Raw genomic sequence first — 23,196 nt, 5'->3', positions numbered from 1 at the left:
CTCTTCCCCTTCTCTTCCCCTTCTTCCTCCTTCCTTCCTTTTTTCGTTTCCTTTCTTCCTTTGCAAGAGTGGATTATGTTGGGAGGTTCTTGGCATACCAGTAGCTTCTATTGGAGTAAGAGGCTTACTACTCTAAGTTTGGAGGCTCCAGACTCATTTTAAATGTCCTCCCTTCTCCTTTAATTGAAAAGATATGAAAGGATGAGGTACTTCAGACAATGAGGTGACAGATTGGCTTCTTTGCCAGACAGATAAGCAGCTGCAATCAAAAGAGTGGGCAAGTTTTGCTGCTTAGTACAGTGGAAGGACTAATGGCTTCTGTTCTCTGAAACAAGGATGGATTCAAACCACATGCTCTGAGGCATCTTGGCAGTTTAATGAACTGGAAACCCAATAGAAATAACCCTAGACATTTGAGGGGTACTGATGGTCAGAGGGAGTCCTTCAGAAAGCTGTTTCCTTCAGCCTTTTTGTGCTGGATTTTAATCAGTTTCAAAAGGAAAAATAAAAGAAGCTTTTCATAACTTGGTGAGAGAATATTACCAGGAGAAAATGTGAGGGAACAGAGTGTGATAAACTGTAAAACTGTCTTTGTTGTTACTGAGTTGGAGTTCAGGGCATTTGGCCGTTTTTTCATTAATAATCAGTCAAGTAAAGAAGGGTAGTGCTGCCAAGAAATAATTTTTTATTGACTTCCTTATAATTCCACATTATTTAAAGAAAGAAATGTGAAAAAAAAAAAAAGCCCCAAAGTATCACTTGTTTCAAATGTGGTTTTGGTTTTTGCCTGAAGATGGGTGTTTGAAGTTGAATTACCTTTTTCAAAAATATGTCCCTCCCCAGTTTGCAGATGATACTACATGCTTGTGAGTTACCACAATCATGGGATGGTGGGTGTGTCAGGGATGGCGGTGTTGAATGAAATGTTAATTCCATCTTTCAGAATAAGCAGTAGGCCTGCTGTGTCAGTTGAGAAAATTCCCTGTGTAACAAGGTAGTGAAATTCTCCTTTGAAGTAAAAGCAGTGTCCATTTTTTCTGGTTATTATTCCAAGCACTGCTTTTTTGCTTGTTTGCTAGAATTTTCAAAGCTCCTCTATCCCTTGTAAATTTAGTTGCTTTACATAAAATCAAAATCAAGCTGTCCAAAAACCCCAACAGAGGGTGTTAAGCTAATTGTTTGTTGTTCTAGACTCTGGAAAATGGACTGCCATTGTTTCAGCAAAGCTGGCTACTGTTCACTGAGTTATTGAAACACAGTCTAGTCAGGTTACCTTGAACACAACTTTTTCCTATGAACTCTAATCCAAGCAAAGCCAGCCACTATTCATAACTGAGCTTGTCAAGAGTAATTTCCTTTTTCTTGGGAAAAAATCCACTAACTGGTGGCAAATAGGAAACTTTCCATGGTGAAGATGGATTGTTAAATGAGATTATTATTTTCTTCAGAATTAATTTTTTGTTCTCTTTGAAAGGAAAAAAGAAAACTGAAGTGTTCATCAGGGGCTAACGAAAAAAAAAATTAAAAAATTTCTTAAGAATATAATCCAAAGAGATTGTCTTGGATAAAAAGAAAGGGGTGGGGGGGAAAGCATATTTTACACTTTTTTTCCCCTTCCTAACAGATTTTTTTAACCTTCATGGTTTTATACTTGATCTTGTTGCTTGCTGAGCTTTTTAAAGCCACAGCACCTGAGCTGAAGGCATTGAGAGATTCTGGGTTTCTCTGTAGAAAGGAAGTATGGTTTTGTTTTTCATAGTTGTAGAAAAGAACTTCAGCAGATGACTGAAGATTAAAAAACTAAAAAAAAAAAAAAATACAAATAGGAACATTATTTATGCTTCTGAACCTTGTAATTTTAGAAGGTTTTTAATACTTGGTGTTGTCAGTACAGTGATAGTCTTGTCAAACTGAAAAGTGGAATCAATATGTTCCATTTTGTGCCCACTATTCAGAATGGCAATGCTATGAATAATGCAAAGTATTAGTAATTTTCCAGAAAAGCATTAGAACTGTTCAGCAAGGGGAAGATTTTAACTAGGGAAATTAGATAGGGGCAGCAGAGCAGAAACCATCTCCAATTGTAGCAGCAGGGATGCCACATGCAGAAGCAGTATGATTTTCTTCTCTGCTCTGCAGCTCCTTTTTCATTTCAGCCTTGAGAGATGAAGGGAGGGATTCCAAATCAGTCAACACTAGGCAGAAGACTGATAAGAAGGTAAAATTAGCCCACAACTCAAACTTGTATCTGTTTTCTCACCATTCAACAGGTTTGTGTTAAAGTGCCACTACGAAAGTGGTAGGTCAAGGAAACATAAAGGCATTTAGACCTTGATACTATGAGGAAGTTTTTTCTTAAAAGCCAGTACTCTGGTTTTTGAGATTTACCATCTAACTTAAAAAATGGTCAAACCCAAATTTTATAATGTGTGCTGTATGATGAATCATATATTTTCTCTTTTTTAATTCAGAAGTCAGCAGTATGTTTCTTTTCCTTTTTTGCTAGACAGTGTGCTTGATGTGACAGAGACGTATCAGGAGATGTTGAATACGGCTTCTCTCTTTTTAACTTCAGCAAAAGGGAATTGTATCACTGGAATTTATGACAGCAGGTAGTCTAAGCTATAACTGCACAGTATGTTGAAATTAAATATGTATTAGCTATCAAGTGCTTATTTTCTTAAGTGAAAATTTTGCTATATCTGCAGATTAGGAGAAGCTTAATAATTTTTCAAAATTATTTCTTTCCTGATGCCTGCAATAATTCTTTTCATTTTGTGGGGCATATCTTTCCTTTTCCATCTCTTCACTCTTTTATTTTGAAGATTTATATTGTAGAAAGTAAGCATTTTCCTCCCCAATTCTTGTCATATGAAGTCCTATTTAAAAAAAAAAGGCAGATTGAATGATCTCTTTTGTTTGTTTGGGATCTCTCTGTCCTGTTGGTATGTATGAAAGTAATAATATCTAGTGCTCATTGATAATGAAGTTAATTTCCTTTTGGCTCATGGATTTCTTTTATCCAATGATATATTTGGTATATGGAACTCTGACATTTGTTCTAATAAACCTCTTTTAAACTTTTATATTGTTAAAATTTTATGTGGACCTCTGCTAAAAACAATGTGTAATATTAGCTTCGAGATGTCGAGGCTTTCATAGAACTTAAATGTGTTTCTGTTAATGTAAGCATTTTTGAGGTTTTGGCTAAAGTCTGCTGAGTATGATTTCTGTGTATCCAGTCAGGCTTTAAAGGAATGGAAATGTTTGACCTGGGAAAGAAATGGGAGAAAAATGTGAACTACAGAAATGTATCATTATTAAAATAGGCTTTTCTGTATTGTAGGAAATGTGATATTTTGAAACATTTAAATTCCCTGATGGCTGTGCATATGATATTGTGTCATATGTGGAGGTGTGAATTTTCTGCATTAGGCCCTTCTTGAGACATGAGCACCATCCAGCCCAGCTGGGGAAGCCAGTTCGACCTGGGGGCAGGCTAAAAGGTGCTTCCTCTTGAGTGTCCTCCCAGGTTCTGACATAGTTTACCAACAGACATTGCCACCATATCCGTGTTTAATAGCCCTCGATATACCTCTCTTCTATAAATATGTAACTTCTATTTTATTGTTGTTGTTATTCTTTTGGTGTTTCGTGTTTTTCTTTTTAAATCTGGTTACCTCCTTGTCATCCAGAGTATCCAGTTGTAAGGATCTATGGTTTTGAATGCTGAATGTCTTTCAGCCCTATAGAGTCCTTTTGTATCTCCTTGAGGTCAGATTTCTTACCTGCTCCCATTAATATTCCCTGAGAAATTTTCTACTTCTCTGTTAACCCTTCTTTGTTGCTCTCAAGAATTGTCCCAGCACAGATGCTGTGCAACCTTACTCAGTGTCTCGTTTCCCAGCTATTTTATTCCAGTCTTTAGCTTTCTATCCTTAATAATCCTCATTTCTCTTTTCCTCCCCCTTTTTTTTTTTGTACTGGGACAAAGGATGTTTATTACATCTTTAGTGACTGGATTAAAGATAGAGAGGCTTTTCTTGTTGCTGGTTTTCCCCCTTGCTGATTGTGTTCTTCATTACAGTGTTGTCTAATACTAGCTAGGTTCTGGCAATCTTCTGTTGATTTTATCCATTTTTTTTATAGTGTCTTGACTGTCACTTCAATTCAAGACTGTTTTTCCTGACTTATGCTCTTTCTAGAGAGCTCTTTTCTGTATGTGAACAACCTGATGTAGTGGAAGGTGTCCTTGCCCTTGGCAGGGTGGTTGGAACTAGATGCTCTTTAACTTCCATTCCAAATCATTCTATGATTCTGTGACATCCTGTGAATTTTCTCATTACATGATTTTTCATTCTGAGTAATCTGGTCATGCACATTACTGTTCTGTTGTGAGCAGGAATTGCTGTCAATACAGGTCACAGAGTCTTAGTATTACAATATACTTGGCTGAGCATTGATGCTTTTAACATTAAAAAAGTGGTGTATTAGAAAGGTGATGATCCACAGTGTTACATGATGATTTCCTCTGTATCTCCTCCAATTTGGTTTTTTTTTAATGTTTTAGCAGAAAAGTGGTTTCTGGGATACAGCATTTCATGGTAAACAAAAGATGTTAGGTTCCAGGAGCCAGAGGTATGAAATGATTCCTTAATTCCCTTCATGAAACTTAAAAATTGTCCTGTTTTAGGACTTCTGAAAAATTGAAGAGTCCAGAAGATGGTCTTAAAAATGAATTGCTGTAGGGAAATATAAATCTTCAGGTGAATAAAAATCTGCTGTGAAGCAGATGTCCTGCAGCTATTCCTTGAGTTCATCAAGATGAAGACAAAGCAGTTTTCTGAATTACATTAGGGTGGTTTTTGTCAGATACTAGTAAAGGTTTCCTGACAGTAGGAGCAGGAAAGCATTGCTATGCATTAGAGTGGATGTGAACTTTTTTTAACAGATTGGACAAATGGTAACCTAGTATAGATAAACTTGCTTCTCCTTTAGCAAAGGGCTAAAATATTTCTCAAAAACTTGAATCTTCTGTAGCAGCCTTTCTTGCTGGGACCAGAGCAGCCAAGGCTGCACTGCCAGGTGTGGTAAGACCACCCTACCAGGAGCACCATCACCCACCAGTGGCATCTCTGTCCACTTTCATCCCACTGACTTCAGCCTTGTAGTCAGCTCCAAGATGAGGCTCCTGCCTGTCAGAAATTTAACTTTGTCTGTGCTCTAAAACTATCTCTTGTGAGCATAAATTGCTGGATGTATCTGTTGACTTGTGCAAAGTATTTGACACTGTCCCGCACAGCATTCTTGTCTCTAAACTGATGAGATGTGTATTTGATGGAACTGGAATTGGCTGGATGGCCACACTCAAAGAGTTGTAGTCAGTGGCTCAATGTCCAGTGGCAAGTGACATTCCTTGGGGTCAGTATTGGGACTGGCACTGTTTGACATCTTTGTCAGTGACACTGACGGTGGGATTGGGCGTACCCTCAGCAAGTTTGCAGATGACACCAAGCTGTGTGGTGTGGTTGACACACTGAAGGGAAGGGATGCTATCCAGAGGTGCCCAGAAAAGCTCAAGAAGTGGGCCCTGGTGAACTTCATGAAGTTCAGCAAGGCCAAGTACAAGACAGCCCATCTGTATCAGGACAGGCTGGGGTTTGAACAGATTGAGAACAGCCCTGGGGAGCAGGATTTGGGGGTGCTGGTATATAAAAGGCTAGACATGAGACAGAAATGTGCACCTACAGCCCAGAAAGCCAATTGTATCCTGCACTGCAACAAAAGCAGTGTGGCCAGCAGGTCAAGAGAAGATAGACTCCATCTTCTGTGATTTTTCTTTTATGACTCCACCAGGAGTGCTCTATCTAGCTCTGAGGCCTTCAACCTAAGAAGGACATGGATCTGTTTAAGCAAGTCCAGAGGATGTCCATGAAAGTGATCCTAGAGCTGGAGCACCTCTCGGGCTTGTTCAGTCTGAGGAAGAGAAGGGGAGACCTTAGAGCAGCCTTCCAGTACCTGAAGGGGGCCTACAAGAAAGCTGGAGAGGGACGTTGTAAAAATAGAATGTAGTGACAGGACAATGGCTTTAAACTGAAAAATGGCAGATTTAGAGATTAGGAAGAAATTCTTTACTCTGATGGTTGTTGGACCAGGTTGCCACAGAAGTTGTGGATGCCCCATCTCTGGAAGTGTTGGGGAGACCAGGCTGAGTAGGGTTTTGTTGCACATGACCTAGTGGAAGGTGTCCCTGCCTTGCCAGAGGCTTTGGAACTAGGTGATCTTAAGGTCCCTTCCAGCCCAAACCATTCTATGACTTGCTGCTTTTCTGAAAGTCATCAATTTGCTAGAGACCACATGCCCTCCATTAAGGAGGGCTGAAAAGTCCTTGAGGTGGTGGGTATTTCCTGCTTGGCACTTGCAGAATTGAGTATATGCCCTCCCTAATGGATTTTATTAAAGCTTGTCATCCAAGCAGAAAAAAATTCCAGGTTCTTTTATGAAGAAATGTTAGTAAACAGAATTAGCAGATGTACTGTCTCCCTGCTGTTAGTTGCCAGTGGGATTCATTCTTGATTACAGTATAATGATCTTCATTTTTGGTCTTCCCTGGAACTGTGCCCTCTATAACAGGATGGTTATTTAATGCTTGCACACTGCTTCCAGCTGGCAGCCACTTGCCCTTTTTTTGGCAATTTCTTTCTATTTTTTTTTTAAATATATTTCCCGTACTAAGATGTTTTGAGGTGAAAAATACAAAAGTAATGGAAAATAAAGATTTTATCTGCTTACAACTATGAAGTGATTCCATTCTTACCAGTAAAACTTACCTTTGACAAATTGCTAACATGATTTCTGATAACAGAAAAGAGAGAAATATATCCACCTATGTATTTCTGTGATGTTGTACATAATTTTAAGTTAGAAAATAGTGATGTACAAATGCGTTTCATGTTTGTCACATCTAAACAGTAGCATTGTGTGCATAGTTCATCACTTTGGCTATGTCAATGGCAGCAAAACATTGTATATGAATGAATAACTTATGTCTGCACTTAATGAAAATGTAGAAGGATAGCAGAAGATGCTGTTTTGTTAGCTGCCACTTCACTTGTAAGATGCCAGAAAGAGGAGCTCAATACATTGTTGGCTGAAAAGTCAGGCAAATTAGCCCAAGCAAAAGAGTCCAGGCAAATCAGCCCAGGCAAAAAAAAAAAAAGTGGGAATTAAACTTGGCAGCCTATTTACTTATATGGTGGTGGGGAGAGGAAAGTAAAAACAGGCATTTTGCCGGAAGAAATTGGAAAGTCAGTTGGAAGAAACCCCAGAATTATCCTTTACAAAAATGTATTGAGTTTGCATGGCAACCTTTTGGTAGCGGTGGTGGGAGACTGGAGGGCAGAGGGGCTACTGGGGTGGCTTCTGTGAGAAGCTGCAGAAGAATCCCCCATGTCCAGTGGAGCTAATGCCAGCCAGCTCCATGATGGGTCCATTGCTGGCCAAGGGCGAGCCCTTCAGTGGTGGTGGTAGTGCCTCTGGGATGGTCTGTTTTAGAAAGGAAAGCAGTTACTGCACAGGAACGATTGCAGCTGGAGAAAAGAGGAGTGACAGTATATGAGAGGAACAGCCCTGCAGACAGGAAGGTCGATGCAGAAGGATAGGGAGGAGGTTTTACAGCAGCAGATCTGAGATTCCCCTGCAGTCCATGGTGCAGACCATGGTGAGACAGATGTCACCCTGCAGCCCATGGAGGTCCATGGTGAAGCAGAAATCCACCTGCAATCCGTGAAGGACCCCAAACAATAGAGGGTGGATGCCCAAGGAAGCCTGTAAAAGAAATTAATCTAGTGACTGAAGTCATCCACTGTGGCCTGTGTCACCCTGTGCAGGTTTGGAATGCTGTGGTTAATTAATGTGAGCTAGCCCCATGTTGTTCACTCTCCTGGTTAGAAGACCAGAAGGCAGTGGAGGAGGAACAGAAAAAAGGTTTCTGTTGCTTTTTGAGCTGGCCGAGCCTCACAGAAGTGAAGGGGCAATCACAGCTGGTGCAGGGGGGCATCTGGGGATAGAAGTCCTGCATTCTAGGGTTAGCTGGATCTGCTCTGCTGTCTTGTGGAACTTCTCCCCAGGATGCCCACTGCTCACTCTGCAGCCTGCCACTGGTGTCCCAATAAACTTGTCCAGCTTGCTGTCAGCTCCGGAGGACAATTATCCCACAGTTTGGCACAGTCCATCCCACCTGGCACCCCACCTTGGAGGGCCTCAGTGCCACAACAGTAGCACAGGATGAGAAACATTTGGCTTTGTCTGTGTTAGCAATGCTGATTTGGGAAGCAATGCCCAGCACCTGCCCACCCCACAGCAATCTGCTGCCTGTGCTGTTGGCATAGATGCACAAACAGATACCAAATGTATTTGAAAGAAATAACTAATCTTGCTGCTGTGTGGCTCTAGTTATCCAAATACTTCATTGAGATTGAATAGAAACATTAAATATCACCTGGTGAAGTAAAACTGTCTCTAACTAGGGTTGAAAATGTATTGCATTGCATCTTACGTTTCACTAAAATGTGTACATAATTTAAGCTCCTAAATAAGATTTAGTAAGTTCCATTTCTACTTGGAAACCTTCATGACAACTATACCTTGACTTTTCAGTGTCCTCGTGCAGCCTTCCAAAGTCAGAAGTTGTGCTTTTCCTTCTTTCATGTCATATTTGTACTCACAAGCCCTTTTCTGATACATCATGTTTACATTTTCCTTCCAATCACTCCAAGGCCACCCAGAGCTCCCTAACTTGGCCAGAAAAGGTGGGCAATTTTGTTAGGGTTTTTGTAGTGTGGTTGTGTTCAGTTTACATGATGCAGTGTTGTCCTCAGCATGTAATGGTCAGTTTGACCTCTTCACATACACCAACTATGTGAGAAAACACTTTATAAGCTGTGAGAGGATTCTCGGTGGCTCTCAGGAGAGTGGAAGAATTTTCCTTGGCTGGCAACAGTGAGGACTAGACTGCACGGCTGACTGCAGTGGTGTATGAAGAACAGCCTTGTAAGCAGGAGAGGTCACCGTAGACTGGGCTCAGTCACTGGTTTTCCACATCTTTTTATTTCATTTCCTTTTATGAAAACTTGAAATTTAGGTTGCTGCTGACACACCCCCACATCTTCACTCTTCAGACTGAAGGAGCATGCACTGTTCTTGGGCTGTGAGCAAGGTCTCCTGGTTTCACAGAAGTTGTGGTATCTCACAGGGCGTAGAAAGAGGATGTGTATTTTTTGTTTTGATTGTGAGAGAAAGGATATTTTGGTGTTTTTTCCACAGATGAACAGATGGAAATGGAATGGAAATTATTTTCAAGGCATGTATGTATTTGAGTTATGATTCCTTATTTTAAATTGTCAGGGCTACTAATAATTGTAATGCATCTAGAACAAAATATGGTGTTTCTGTAATTTTTGGTTGAGACACAGATAATCAAAAAATAAGGAATGCCTTGAAACCCAAGATTATTTTTTTTATTGTTCCTCCTTTTTTTTTTTTTTTTTTAATTTGGGTGCTCCTTTTACTGGATAAAAATCAAGTTTTTATTTCTATCAGTACTCTTAGGATTTTGTATTAGGAGGGAAAAAAGTTTTAAAATCTTGTGTCACATCTTTTTCTATATGGTACAGTATTTGTCATAAGACATTGACTTCAGTAAATTGTTTATTTAGTAATTGCTCTACAAAAGAACACTTTTAAATTTGCTCTTTTTGTGATAGCATTAAAATTCCCCAAGGAATTTTGTAGCCCTTCATTCTCCACAGCTACCTGAAAGGAGTTTTAATAAGGAGGAAATTAAAGGATGGTTGGAAATGTCCTTAAGTTGCATGATTGAGGTTCAGATTAGATATTAGAAAACAAAAAACCTTCACTGAAAGGTATTAGACATTGGAATAAGTTGTCCAGGGAGATGATAGGCACCATCTCTGAAAGTGTTTAAGAGGCATCTGGATGTGGCACTTGGGGTTTAAGGATGATGATGGTGGTGCTGGGTTAGTAGTCAAACTAAATAATTTTGAAGTTCTCTTCCAAACCTGATGATTCAATGATTCTATTAAATATTTTTAATCAGGTGCTGACTTCCTCTTCTAGCACGTATGAGCTCACCATGGAAAATGAAATTGTTTATTATTAATCTCAAAAAACATATTAATAATACACCTTTGATATATTTCTGATAGATCAGTAGTCTGACTCATGGAAAGATTAAAGGATTAAGGGACGTTTTGCTTTTTATTTCAAAGACAATTTTACAGTAGAAGGAAGCAGAAATTACCAGTTTAACTTTTCAGACAAAATTGTTGCATCAGTAGAAAAGTATAGTACTATTTAAAAGAAGGACAGTTTCTGTTGTTACTTGGAGCTGCAGGACTGATTGCCAGGCCTCCCACTGCCCTGTTGAAGACACAAGCCCAGTGGGATGTGAGTGATATGAACTGTACAGCCAGGAGCTAAAGAATAAAGTAAAATACAGCTTTCTTTATTATGAAAGGTTATGATCAAAGTAGCTCTGTGTGTTTCCATCTGTATTTTTCCAGACTGTTAAAATAATTTTTTTACAAGACTCCTCCAGTGATTTAAATGAGCAAGGTTGTCATCTCTCATCTTGCAAATTTTTGTCATTGTCGCCTTGTAGATAGAAATATTTCTGCCCTGAAAGATCTGTGTTCTGCTGAGAAAGTATCTTCTCTTACTGGGAGATGTAGCTTCATTAATGTTGCTTAGGAGAGTATCACTGCCTTGAATAATGTCATTTCACCTTGGATTTCCATGCTTGGAAAAAACCCAGAAGTTCCTGAGCACCAAAACATATCTTCCTGTAGGTGTGTTTAAGCTTTGTAATGACTAGCACACCTCAGGCTGACCTTTCTATCACCCACTTTTTGGCTGAAAACCGATTTCACATCTCATGGAGTGAGTGGGTGCTGCAAATGCAAGAGGACACCCCAGCAGCTGGAATACAGATCTCAGCAGTGGTGGTAAACAAAGCCTGGGAAGGGACAGTGCTTCTACTGCAGAGAAAGCCTCATGCTTCTGGTGTCAGGAGGGTGAGGTGCATGTCCTTGTGTGGCAAAAGATGGTAGGTTTCTATGAAAGCTCACCTGGCCTTTGTCTTCAACCTTGAGTTATCAGCAAGGAGTGGGGAAGATTAGATTAGAGCCAGTCTGGTTGTTTCAGTATTCCTGTATCAGTGTAGCCTACAAAGAACACTAAAAATCTCTTTTTGAATTAGTATCAAATTTTTGCTTGTTAAAGCTGCAGGATTTTCCTGCAATTTCAGGATTTTCAATTCCAAATGAATTTACATTGCTTTTATTATACAGTTGTTTCTCTGGCCATGTGAATCAAATATTGTTTTCACAATTACAAGAAGGTCCTGGTTACACTTTTGTGTTGGGTATTGATACTCATCTCAGGGAATATTTTCTGGCTCACCATATTCATTACTCTTGCAAAGAAATGGTAAGTTTCTTTGTTGGGAGCTAATGTCCATTCACCTTTGTATGAGAGTGAGAAAAGAGGTAATGTTCTTAGCTGGGTGTTGCTACAGATTTTTAAGACTTATGTAGGTGTACTACCCACCTTCCATCTAACCTATCAAAGGCAAGCCAGCTTGGACATAATTTCAAGTATTGTCAGGGCATATTTCAGGTTTTTTAAAATCCAAGAAATTTATTAATTCATTGCAGGTCTTTAGCTTCTTATGAAAGCAAAAAATATATATCACTGAAAACATCTCTGGTGGTGTCTGTAGTTAAAGCACAATAAGCCTTTAAAGAAGTGCAATTTAATTAATATTAAAAAATGCTGTTGGGATGATAGGAGAGACACATTGCATGTCCAATCTATGCATCCACAGAAAGGTTTCTTAGTAATCATAATATGCAAAATGGGGGGCTGGTTAGCTTCTGCTCAGAGCCTTTAATGTCAAAATTCAGGTCATGACCATAAATAATCTGGTATGTATTTAAGGCACACCCTGAATATACTGTGGGGAGCAGGGGAAATGGGTTGTTTGTATCCCAGTTGGCAATTTTTATGTTTTCTTTAATGGTTCCTCACCATGTGATTTACTTCCTAGCCCAGGGTCTTCTGGTGTGCTTATAAAGTTGGATTCACATAAGTGTGAGACAGAGTAGGAATCAGAAATGCATTTTAAAAGGCTTACAGACCCAATGGGGATGTAATGAGGTTGGTTGAGAGAACTGAAGTTCTGGGAAGAGGTTTTCTCTGATGAGGCCTCAGATGCAGATGCTGTGGCTGGAGGCCTGTACCCTGCCCTGCCCTGCCCTGGGAGAGCAGGGGGTGCTGTCTATATTTTCCATGCTGCCATGCACATCTGTCTTGTGGAATCTCTATCACGTTTTATTTACTTGATAAAATATGCATTTGTTTAGTTGTTGGTTTGGTATTGATTTGTATAGCGCCTACAGCATTGTGAAAGCACATATCTAAATAACAATGAAGATTGATTCTGCAGAGGTGAGATCCTCCCATCCTTGCTTTTGTTGCCTCACCCATTTTTTGCACTGTGTGTCTCTGGAGTGGGTGTGTCTGCTTGCAGAGTAAGGCTCTATTAGATTAAATAAGGATAACAGAATTCAATCCCACATGCTTATTATTGTGCTGAAGTAAAGCTATAAATGTAATGCAGTTCCTCTGGGTTCAGTAGCTATGCCTAGTCTTTGAAAAATTATAAATAGCTTCTAATTTGATGAATGATACTTCATGAAAATGATAAATACTTTTTAATAACCCCTTTTCTCAGTAGGGTTTGCACAGTTCAGTTCTGAAAATCTGAGAAGTTTACAGAATTGTAACCAAAAGTGATGTATGTTATAATACTGAGTGAGATATACAAATTACAGTCATTGAATGCAGCAGAATGTAAAAAAAGTAGGGGGAGGGGACCAGGTAATAATTGTTGTCTCAATTTTATTTATTCTGGATACTTCAGGTTTTCTTCAGGGTGTATTTAGAAAAAAGAAGAATCTGAAAATAATCTTCTGAATATTTAAAATGTTGCTCAGTATGAAAGCTGATTAATGTGTCCCATTTTGAATCATACAGTAATTTCAATATAATAATTATGGGGTTTGCAGCAAGGAGGAAAAATTGCTTTGTGCATTTTTGGACAAAATAAGTTTTTGTTTCCCCTGCTGATATTTAGAAGTAGATGAATGGACCAATAGATGACTTTTAAGATATTTTTTATAGCTTCAGCACAACTCTTTGACCCTGAGATGACTATAAAAAGTATGAGATAAAGAAAATGGTTGCTAATAGAGAAAGGAAAATACAGTCTTTTTTTTTTATTTTCCTCCCCCACAGGACATTAATGTATGTATCCTTGAAAACTACCCTGAATGTTCTAATCCCAGGTTATTTTACATCATACCATATTTCTGTGGACAGCATCCAAGATGCAGGTAAATATATGCAAGGTATTTCAATTTGTTCAGCAATAGCTACTGCCAACATTTTGTCAGAAATTGGTAATAAAGAATGGCATTATTTGAAGTACAAGAGAAAAATAAAAGTACAGGGAATATAGAACTGTTTGTGGTAATTGCATGCATATATTTTGAAGTAGGGAGGGCATGACAAATGTAGCACTGTTCTTTTTTCTTTATTTATGGCATGAATAATTCATCAAATATGAATGTATTTATGTAGATATTTTTTCGGGTTACTCATTTTATCTGCACTGTAATTTTGTAATACATGTTTTTGATTTACTCAGATGCTTGTATCAGGTCTATATGAGGAATACATGTTTCTGTGTCCATGTAAGAAACCATATTCATGCTTAAAACTATGTAAAATGCAGTCTTCTACTGCTTTAATTGAGTTACCTAATTTTTATCATCTGTGTATGCCATTCTAATATTGCTGCATTACTGATACCATAGTAATTTTTTTGTGCAATAATATAGGAATAATTTAAAATACTTTCTTGGTTTAAAATACTTCTGTATTGTTGGTTACAAATGTTCTTTATTAGGTGTGTTCAAGGTGTTCTGTTTCTGTATTATTCAGGCTTCTCCATAATGAAACAACTGCACATTTTCCAGAATTTCTTTGAAAAGCCATACTTCTTGTAGCAGTAATAACAAGTGAAAATGTGTTACTTCTTCTGTCTTAATTTCTAAATATCTATGTTGTAAAATCCTGCCTTATTTTTTTCTGCTGAAGAGAGTTTATGTATAAGAAACAAAACATTTTCATTACAAAACAGATTAATGACTTAATTTTCATGACACTTTCTTTTTAACGTATTTTGGCCTTATTTGCAAATGCTTATGATTGCACATTTAACTTGCATGTGCGAGTAATCCCATTAACAACAGTCACACGCGTGAATACTTTCACAAAATCTTTGTGAGGTTCCCAAGCAGAATATTGAAGTACTGTTTTGTACCTTGTAGATTTGGCTCGTGTCATACCCTTGCAGTTCCTTCAGCTACTTCTTAGTCCAATAAGGAGCTACAAGCAGGAGGCTCATAGTGTTTGTTGGGACATTTTGCTTTTCCAGAAAACAGATCAGTGCACAGAAGGTGGTAGAGCATGAAAAACCTGCTACAAGTCTGTTCTAGCAGGAGTGGAAAGTAGTAAGCTTTTCCACATGACACAGAAAGAGCTTCAGACAGATGTTAAGTTCACTGCTGCATAGGGTCTGCAATAACCTAATGAGGTCAGGGAAAAGGTGTGATTTACAGCTACTCCTAGGCAGCGTGGGAAACTGATTTCCTTTAGCTTGGGACCCCTGGCATTATATCCCATGTCAGTATGAATGATGGCTGCTGCTCCCAGAACATAATATGAATTATTATACGGAATTTAGGATTCATACGGTTGTCTAACTACATCGTGCTTTTGGGAAACAGAGAAGCATAAAGATGTAGTGAAGTCCTGCCAGTTTCTCCTGCTGGGAAAAAAGACAGAAGAACCCTCAACTATTCTTCAAAACCAGTATCAGTCACAGCAAAAAAAATGCAAATCCTTTTGCCTTGCAAAGCTGCAGGGCAACCAGGGGTAATGACAGGGAACAGAACACTCCTGGAGACTTTGGCAAAAGTAAAAATGAAGGACAAAGTGGGAAATGGTTGTGTCCTGTGTAGGATTTACTGAGTAACAGCAGGCAGTGGTTGGTCCCAACAGTTCTCCTGATGTAGCTCAGGGACACCACCACCCCTCAGCACCTTCCAACATCAAAGGGCAGTCATTCTTCCTGTCAGACAGGTTGTGCTTCCAAGATGAAATACCAAAGTTCATAAGTTTGAGCTTATAAACAACTTGGCAAAAGATATCTTCAGAATGGAGTACTTTCACACAGTGATTAGCCTCCTTTTAATGTGATCCTGTTTTTACATGCCAATCCAATTTTTGATGTTGCGTGAAAAAGCTCGGTAAGCTACTTGGCTTTGGTGGGGGGCCTTTTTTTGTCCTAAGTATAGCACTGAATGTATTTTTTATTCACTTGTGTTCTTGATTTGAATTTGAGACGTAAATGCATATTTAAACTCTTCTTTTTCCCTCCTCCATCTTCCCCCATCCATTTCATACAGGGAGCCTGGTGAATGGGCCCTTGAAAGAGCAAAGCTGAACGTTAATGAAAATTTTCTGCTTGTGGGCATTCTGGAGGAGTTGGAGGATGTGCTGCTTTTATTAGAAAGATTCTTACCTCATTATTTCAAGGATGTGCTTAGCATCTACAAAAATCCAGGTAACTTTTTCCATTAAAAAGCTATTCTTATGGAAACTTCAGCTAAATCTGCATAGCTGCTGCAGGGTACATGTTTCTCTCTTGTTCAGTCAATGAAGAAGTTTATCTCCCTTTTAGGGAGCAGATTTGATGATAGGGGAAGGTCACATATTCCACTTGTATCGTTAATGTTACTGTGTGATTTTCTTTCCTTGCAAGCACTTGTTGCTGAGTGATCTTCCCACATGCCAGAAAGCTACCCATTTTCCACTGGAGTGGTTTCTTCTTTTAATTGTGTCATACTCAGTTCTCAAATAATACTGTCAAAATATTGTGAAAATGATGTCAGCAATATGTACTTAAATAAACCTTCAAGAAATGGTTTGGGGAGCTGGACACTTGGAATATTCTCCAGGACCAAGTTACTTATTTTCCCTCAGCCTTGACTATGAGTTGGAATAAAATGAACCTTCAGTTGAGCTGAGTTGAAGTAAAATTCAAAGATGAATGTGCATTTACAGCGCTTCCAATACAAGGCATGCTGAGGAAAAATACTTAGGAGATTGGAGTAGAGAAATGAAAATGGAGAGCACTCAGTCTTCTCCTTAATTTGCCTCCCATGGTCAATCTGTAAGGGTTCTCAACATCAATCCATCCCTCCAACATCTATTGCTGACTTTTTTAAAAGGCAGTCTTGTGTCCTATTCCTAAAAATAAATATGATGCTTCTGGAGGGCTGTGCATGTCATTCCAGCAGAATTGATTTCTTGCTTGCATTTGACTGGCACATCAACCCTGTGTGCACCAAGAAAGGGTAAAACTTCCCTTCTTCCTTTGTGACTCAGTTGCATTTTTGTCAGTGTGAAATGCCTACAGCCATTAATATGTGTATTTTGTACCAAGCTTTATATTCAAAGCACATGGAACAAAGATTGAATTTAGCTTCTGACTGAGAACAGCTATTACAGCTGTCAGTCACTTTGGAGAAATTATGGGACTCTGTCCATAACTGGGATTTGTGTGTGACTGCCCACCAAACCCTTCTTTGAAGATACATCTTGGGAAATTCTGTATTTAGCTGTGATGCAGGTACTAGGGAAAGTATGGCATTCTTTCTCTGAACATGCTTGCAGTGGATCATTGCCTGCTTGCAATCAGGCAGTTAAGGCAGCTCTTTGAAGGTGGGAGTGTAACTTTGTGGTGCCACATCCAGCCAATAGAGCAATTTTGCTTAATAACAGACTAGAGAGTATTGTACTGACATAAGAGCAATGCCCATTTTGGGATCAGGTATTTTCCTTATCTTTATAAATTAAAAAATACAAATACCTATGTTTGTAGTATGTGGAAGTGATCATAAAGGTTTGCACAGTTTGGTCTCAAAGGTTTCCCCATAGGGATGTTACACAAAAAAAAGGCAGGGGGATCAATAGAAGGATATGCTCTCTCTGCCATGAGAGTTTTCTTTGAGTTTATATGACTTCTTCAGCTGTTCAGTGCATCATGTATTTTCACTTCTTTTACAATGAGGGAAGCTAATTAGCAGCACGCAGGGTTGTGATTTTCATCATGGTGCCCTAGAAATCGTCAGGTGGGAAATAAGCAATCTGTCAGAATCATTAAGTGCTGGTTAATCTTTCTTGTATTTTCAAGTATCTAGAGAAAATTTGATCACCTGTTACAGGACAGTGATTTCCTCTGGGATTTCGTGTGAAAGATGGGTCTTGTGTCATGTCTAAAGATTCACCGCTTTCCATCAGTGTTCCCTGGGTGGATTAAACCTTTATTTTATCTTTCCCATTCATTTATCGACAGGGCATATTAGTAAGAAAACAGTTTCCTTAAGTTAACTCCTCCTCTTTTCATACATGCATATGTTTGAGGATTTTTTTTTTCTATAATAATTATTTTCTGGTTATTTCTGAGTTGGTGCTAATGCTTACAGAAAAAAAAAAACAAAACCCTTAACAGAATCAGCCAAAAAATATAAAATATTCAAGTAGTGTGTGTAAGAAATCCTACATTGTTCTCCTCAGGGCATCTTAGACCTCTGTTGATCTGCAACACCCTCTGCTGTTGCATATGAAGCATGTGGAAGAAGACCTGCTGTTCCGCCAGCTGTGTGGTGGTTACACAAAGCAGCAGATAACTTGGGCTAAAAGTGACCTTTTGTTACAACTAACACTTGCATAAATCTGTGCAGTTTACAGTGTTGTCTGCTAACCTGCTGCTCCACTTGAGATTCTCTTATGTCAGTCTTTCCTCTTTCCACATGAAGAAGGAAAGTTTTTTTAGAACTTTATTTTTTGTCAGCTGCATGTAATAATATGAGGAAAACACAATGAAGAACATGTACAGAAAGGTGATTCACTTCCAGATCTGTGAATATCTGCACCAGAATCCACTTGCAACAAGCAGTATTATTATAATAATAATAATAATAATAATTCAGAAACTGGATTTGTAGAGCTGCCTTTAAGCAAAAAGTAGCTGAAGAAAGACAGTTTCAATTCAGTGTTGCTTTAGTGGATGACATAGATTAGAAATCACAGTAGGAAACATGTGATTGCTGTCCCACCAACATCATTAATCTAAACCGTATTAAAAGCACCTTCCTGCTATAGGAAGCAAAATGCCTGATGTTATCAAACCCATAAAATCACATGTGCATTTAAGATACATCTGCAGGAGTTGTAGGTTAAATCCCTTCTTCCTGAAGTTGAGACTCTCTCATTACAGGTGCTTTGGATTGTCACCAGATCACTGTAGCTCCCATCTAAGCAAACTTCTTAGTATTGGAAACCTTTAGTATACGTTGTTAATAAAGAAATCAGGAAATTTAGAAACTTTTCCTCATCTCTGCTCCTCTGAACTGTGCAGGCCATATTCAAAGTTCTCTGTTTCTTTTGTGTCTGTAGGGAAATTTCTCATCTGAAGCACTATAATAATATTTATCAAGAAACCGTAGCTCAGTGTTCTCTTAGGAGAAAACAAAGCCTGTAGTTGTTTTATCTTCAAAAGCACTTTTCTGCTGTTGTTCTGAAACAGATCATTAAAACTGCAGCTCTGTGATCAGATAAGTTAGTGTGGCATTTTCATCAGAAAGCTACTGTCTGTCTGTATACCTGATGACACAGGTAACTGCTTAAAGCAGTATGAATCAAGTGCTTTTCTTGCTGATGCTAATGATTTGTCTGATATAAGCTGGCAGAAGGAACCTGTGAAGAAAGGTAAAAAGTTAAAAAAACTTCGCAATTCAGCATGACAAAAAATTTTAATGTCAAAGGACGCTAGGAAGGTTTATTCCCTCATTGCATTAACAAAAAGGTTGCATTCAGCTATCCTATATGCCGAATATTTTGACTTTTGTGTTTTATAACCACACGTAATAAAATGTGAAAGCTCTTTGTGGTGCTAAAGTTTTCATTGGAACCAATCTGGTTTTATCTTGTACAGTACTTTAAAGCTATGGGCTTCCTGGTATTCTGTGTCTCCACTCCTCCTTGAAATTAAGCATTATCTTAATATCAAGCCAAGAATTGCAAAAGGACTCTCTTTTTTGATGTCTATCTTGTCCAAATTTACAAACTTGTCTTGACAGCCAAAACTGGCTTTGACAAGGGATTAAAAAGGCAGGAATGGGGGCAGCAGATTGTGAAATCAATAGATGATGAATAGATGGGTAGAATAAATTTCAAAAATATTTTTTGTTTTTGATAGCTTTCTTTGCTAACACATTAAAATGTGCTCAAAATTTTGTCTTTTTTCCCCAGTGTTGAAGCAGATAGGATCCAATTGCAGAGCCTTAGATTATATTTATCACAGAATTTGAAAGTATTCTTTAACTCTTTGAAAGGCCTGAAATAGTTATAACAAAACTTGACATGTAAAATCTCTCCTCACTCTCAGGGGCTGAAGGAAAAAAAGAAGTGGTGAGTCCTGTTCAATTTTGCTGGCTATAGGTCATTTCTGTAACCTGGCTGGTAGCCAGAACACAGAGAATAATTACACAGGTTTTTGGTTTTTTTAATGGACACACATGAGTTTCATATCTTTGGTGTTTCTAAGAGACAAAAATATACGTACTGTACTCAGCAAAACAGAGTTTTCTTCTGTCCTGTCAACTTCTGTGGCATGAAGTAAAATTTAACAGCATCCAGTGTTAAACAATAAGCAATTAAATGGTATTTTATCGCCTCAGAAATAAGCCATATCCTCACACCTCTCTGTGGGAGTTCATAAATTTTCTTTGGCACCAGAAGCCCTATAAAAACACTTCTTCCCAATACCAGGAAAAAAACCCTTTGTTTCCTGAAAGGTGCATTTAGCATGGAGAATGTATAGGTCTTACTCTATAACAAGAAGACTGACTTTAAGCTTTTCAGACTGAATTTTATTGAATGCAATGAAATAACTCACACTGTCATCTGAAAGAAAATATATTGTTTAAGTAAAGTGTAATTTTTTTTTAATGCCATGAAAATTTGGTTCTCTTAAGAATTGAATTTACAGGGAATGTTTTTAGCTGTAGTGGTAATATTATTCCAAGTAATATAAACCCTCTAATTTTTTTAATCCACTATGTTCATGAATGTAATGATACAGTCTTGACATTTTCTATTCATAAGTTTCCCCTTGTCTTCAAACCCAGTAAGGAGATAGATGCTGCCTATATTTGTCTTTATTGCAGAGCTGAGGTCCTGAGAAGCAAAGCATTTTTGATGGAGTTAGGAAAAGGGTGCAGTCAAGCTCAGCAGTCTTTGCATAGTGCTGAAGATCACTCCTGTGCCAGGCCAGCACTGAAGGTGGGACGAGCCTTCAGATGGTTCAGATACCATTCATTTGGAAAAGTTCAGAAACCAAGGGGGTTTTCCCTCTGAGAAATTGTAGTGAATGTGTCTACAGGCACCACCTCCAAGAGCAAAAACTTGGAGTAAGAAATTATCATAGGACTCTGGTGGAAGGAGGCAGTGCTTTTTGTGGAGTGTCTTTAAACAGTAACATCATCTTATATTCTGCCTTTGTTCAACACAAAATGAAAGTAAAGAAAAAATTAGGAAAATTTTATGAGGCTTCTTATTCTGCTGGCTTCTTGTGAGCTGCACTTTTTGGAGAGGGTTGTGACTGGTAAATGGAAAGGGAATACACTGGCTCATCTCCTGTGCTTAAGTGCCCAACCCTTCTCTCTCCTGCAAGCACCTGCACTCTTGATGGGTGAATAAAATCAGCATGGATTCGTTTTAATTTAAATACTAAGGGGGTTTGTGGTGAGGTTTTTTTGTGGGGTTTTTTGCATCACTTCTAAAGTTTCAAACACATTCAAATGTTTAAAAGCTTTGGAGATGCCAAATACCCTGTCTTTTCTTTTGCCTTGCACTCTAGAGGAGCTTTATGTTTTCCCTAAGTAATACTTTGAACAGGAATCACTGACTATTAAACTTTATCGCAGGACAGGAGAATTCTAAATTTCACATGGAGGCAAAACATGAGGCTGGACTTGGGAAGCAGCTACCTGTGTAACACTTGGGGAGCATGTGTTCAGGTCTCTGATGAGAGGTGTCCTGTGTGTGTCAAAGCAGAGCAGCTTTGTCCAGCAGGTGGAGCGATGTGCCTGTGTGTGCGGCGCTCCCAGCGCTAACAGCACACGTGGATTATTTACATTCTGCCTGGGTGGCGTTTTCTTATCACCCAACATCCTGTTCTGAAAATAGAAAGCACGAACAGACCATTCTTTTCTTCTCCCTCTGAAGTCTCAACTTTCAATATTGCATAGAGAAATGCTATAAAACCACGTAAATGCTAAAACACACAGTTTAAGAGCTAGGAGAAGTGTTTAATTGTACTTTTGTTTCTTGTAAAACAAATTCCCTGTTCTCTGTGTGCAAGACGGGCATGGAAAGAGGAAGAGTCACAGTGCATATCCCCGAGGACATTTATTTTTTTACTAGGTCGATAGCATCTAGGACATTCTGCACAACTAATCTGTTCCTTGGTTTGTTTTATAAAACTGAAGGTACTATCAAAAGCTGTAGCTATATTATCTAGCTCTTCGGCCATGAAAATACAAGGTCTGGGGAGCAGGGACAAAACCAGACTGCCTGATCCATGATGCCTTGAAGTTAGTGGATACACCAGTTGAGTGATAAGGATAGTTGTTGAAAGTACCCTTTCTTCTTCAGTCCCATAAAAGAAAAATACGTTTTGTTGTTTGAAATCTTATTGTGAACAAGCTAAGCAGTTTTAAGAATAGGAGCTCTTGGAAGGATTTGAGGACTTCTGGGCTTTCTCATGACTGTGTTTTTCAAAAGAACCACTAGGTCTTTGGGTGATTTGTCTCAGAAGCAAAACTTCTCTGTGGTGAGTTCTGAAGCAAAACTTCACAGCTTGTAACAGCTGTGGTTCTTGTTCTGCTGAGGAAGGTGAAGCTACTCCAGATAATATGTGTGTGGAATGAAAACCATAACTGGCACCAAAGATTTACCAAGATAGTATCAGTCTCATTGCTAAAATGTGATCAGTAGTAAAGGTGTGGTAAGTTTGGTATGGCTTTCCAACCCACATGGAGCCTGTGTACATCCAGGCCCAAGTCCTATCTTTTTACTCTTCCTTGCTAGCATGTACTTGTTAGATTGAGTTGGCTAGTATGTGCATAGTTACACAGCAGAGAAGTTGCCTATAAATATATCTCGTGGCCCAAAATGAATGGCATTTTGAGATGAAAAGTGAGGCAGCTGACACCCTGACACAACATTGACACTTGGTCTGGGTGAATCTGTTCCGTGAGCCTACAGTGCAGGGAAGTGTGATTTACAGGTCCATTTGCCAAACACATTGCTATGGCTCTGCTTTCTCTTGAAGTCAAGAGCTAGTGGTTGACTTGGTAAGTGCTGCAGCACCAGCAACCATCATTTAGATCAGGTGAGAAATTTACATAATTTCTATTGGCAGGCCAGGACTGTGGGCATGATTCATGAACCAGAGAAATGAGGAGTGAGGCTACTGTTGATCCATGGTTCCCTTTCCCAGTGCTTCTGGTGTTCAAGAATGTTGGCTGCCTTCCAGATCTCACCACTGACTATGGCAAAGAAGTTTCTCTTCTTGATAATTACAGCGCTGATTTTTAAATCCTTATTTTAGGCTTGGATTTTCATGGGAGTTGAATGTGTAAAGGCTCTGCTCAGAATCAGTTGTAGGGGAAAGTGAAGTCCATTTTCCCTTAAAACATTGTTTGAAAAATCCTGGATCTAATGTTCCTTTTCTAGTAAAGTTTCTGGACACACAAGTTCATAGACTGGCTCTGACAAACTGCAATGTATTGTAGATACATGCTGAGTATGTTTTGTAGAATTACTTAATCTTCCCTTTCTTTGAGCTATAATACACGCCTATACTGAGCTTGTGCTCTGCAATCTGCTACCTTTTCCCTATTTCTCTCCTCCACCTTT

General features: G+C 38.8%; 1 protein-coding gene across 1 annotated transcript in view; it reads left to right on the top strand.

Annotated features, from left to right (window-relative positions):
- Positions 1–23,196, top strand: part of UST (uronyl 2-sulfotransferase) — a 155,594-nt gene that overhangs the window by 108,531 nt on the left and 23,867 nt on the right. The window contains exons 6-7 of the mRNA XM_015623067.3: positions 13,378–13,475; positions 15,615–15,772. Of these exons, the coding sequence (XP_015478553.1) occupies positions 13,378–13,475; positions 15,615–15,772 (256 nt within the window). The remainder of the gene's footprint in view (positions 1–13,377; positions 13,476–15,614; positions 15,773–23,196) is intronic.

Source organism: Parus major, chromosome 3, assembly GCF_001522545.3.
Source record: "Parus major isolate Abel chromosome 3, Parus_major1.1, whole genome shotgun sequence".
Taxonomy (NCBI): domain Eukaryota; kingdom Metazoa; phylum Chordata; class Aves; order Passeriformes; family Paridae; genus Parus; species Parus major.
Note: the sequence above shows the minus strand (reverse complement) of the source record. Positions and strands in the feature narration are given on the sequence as shown.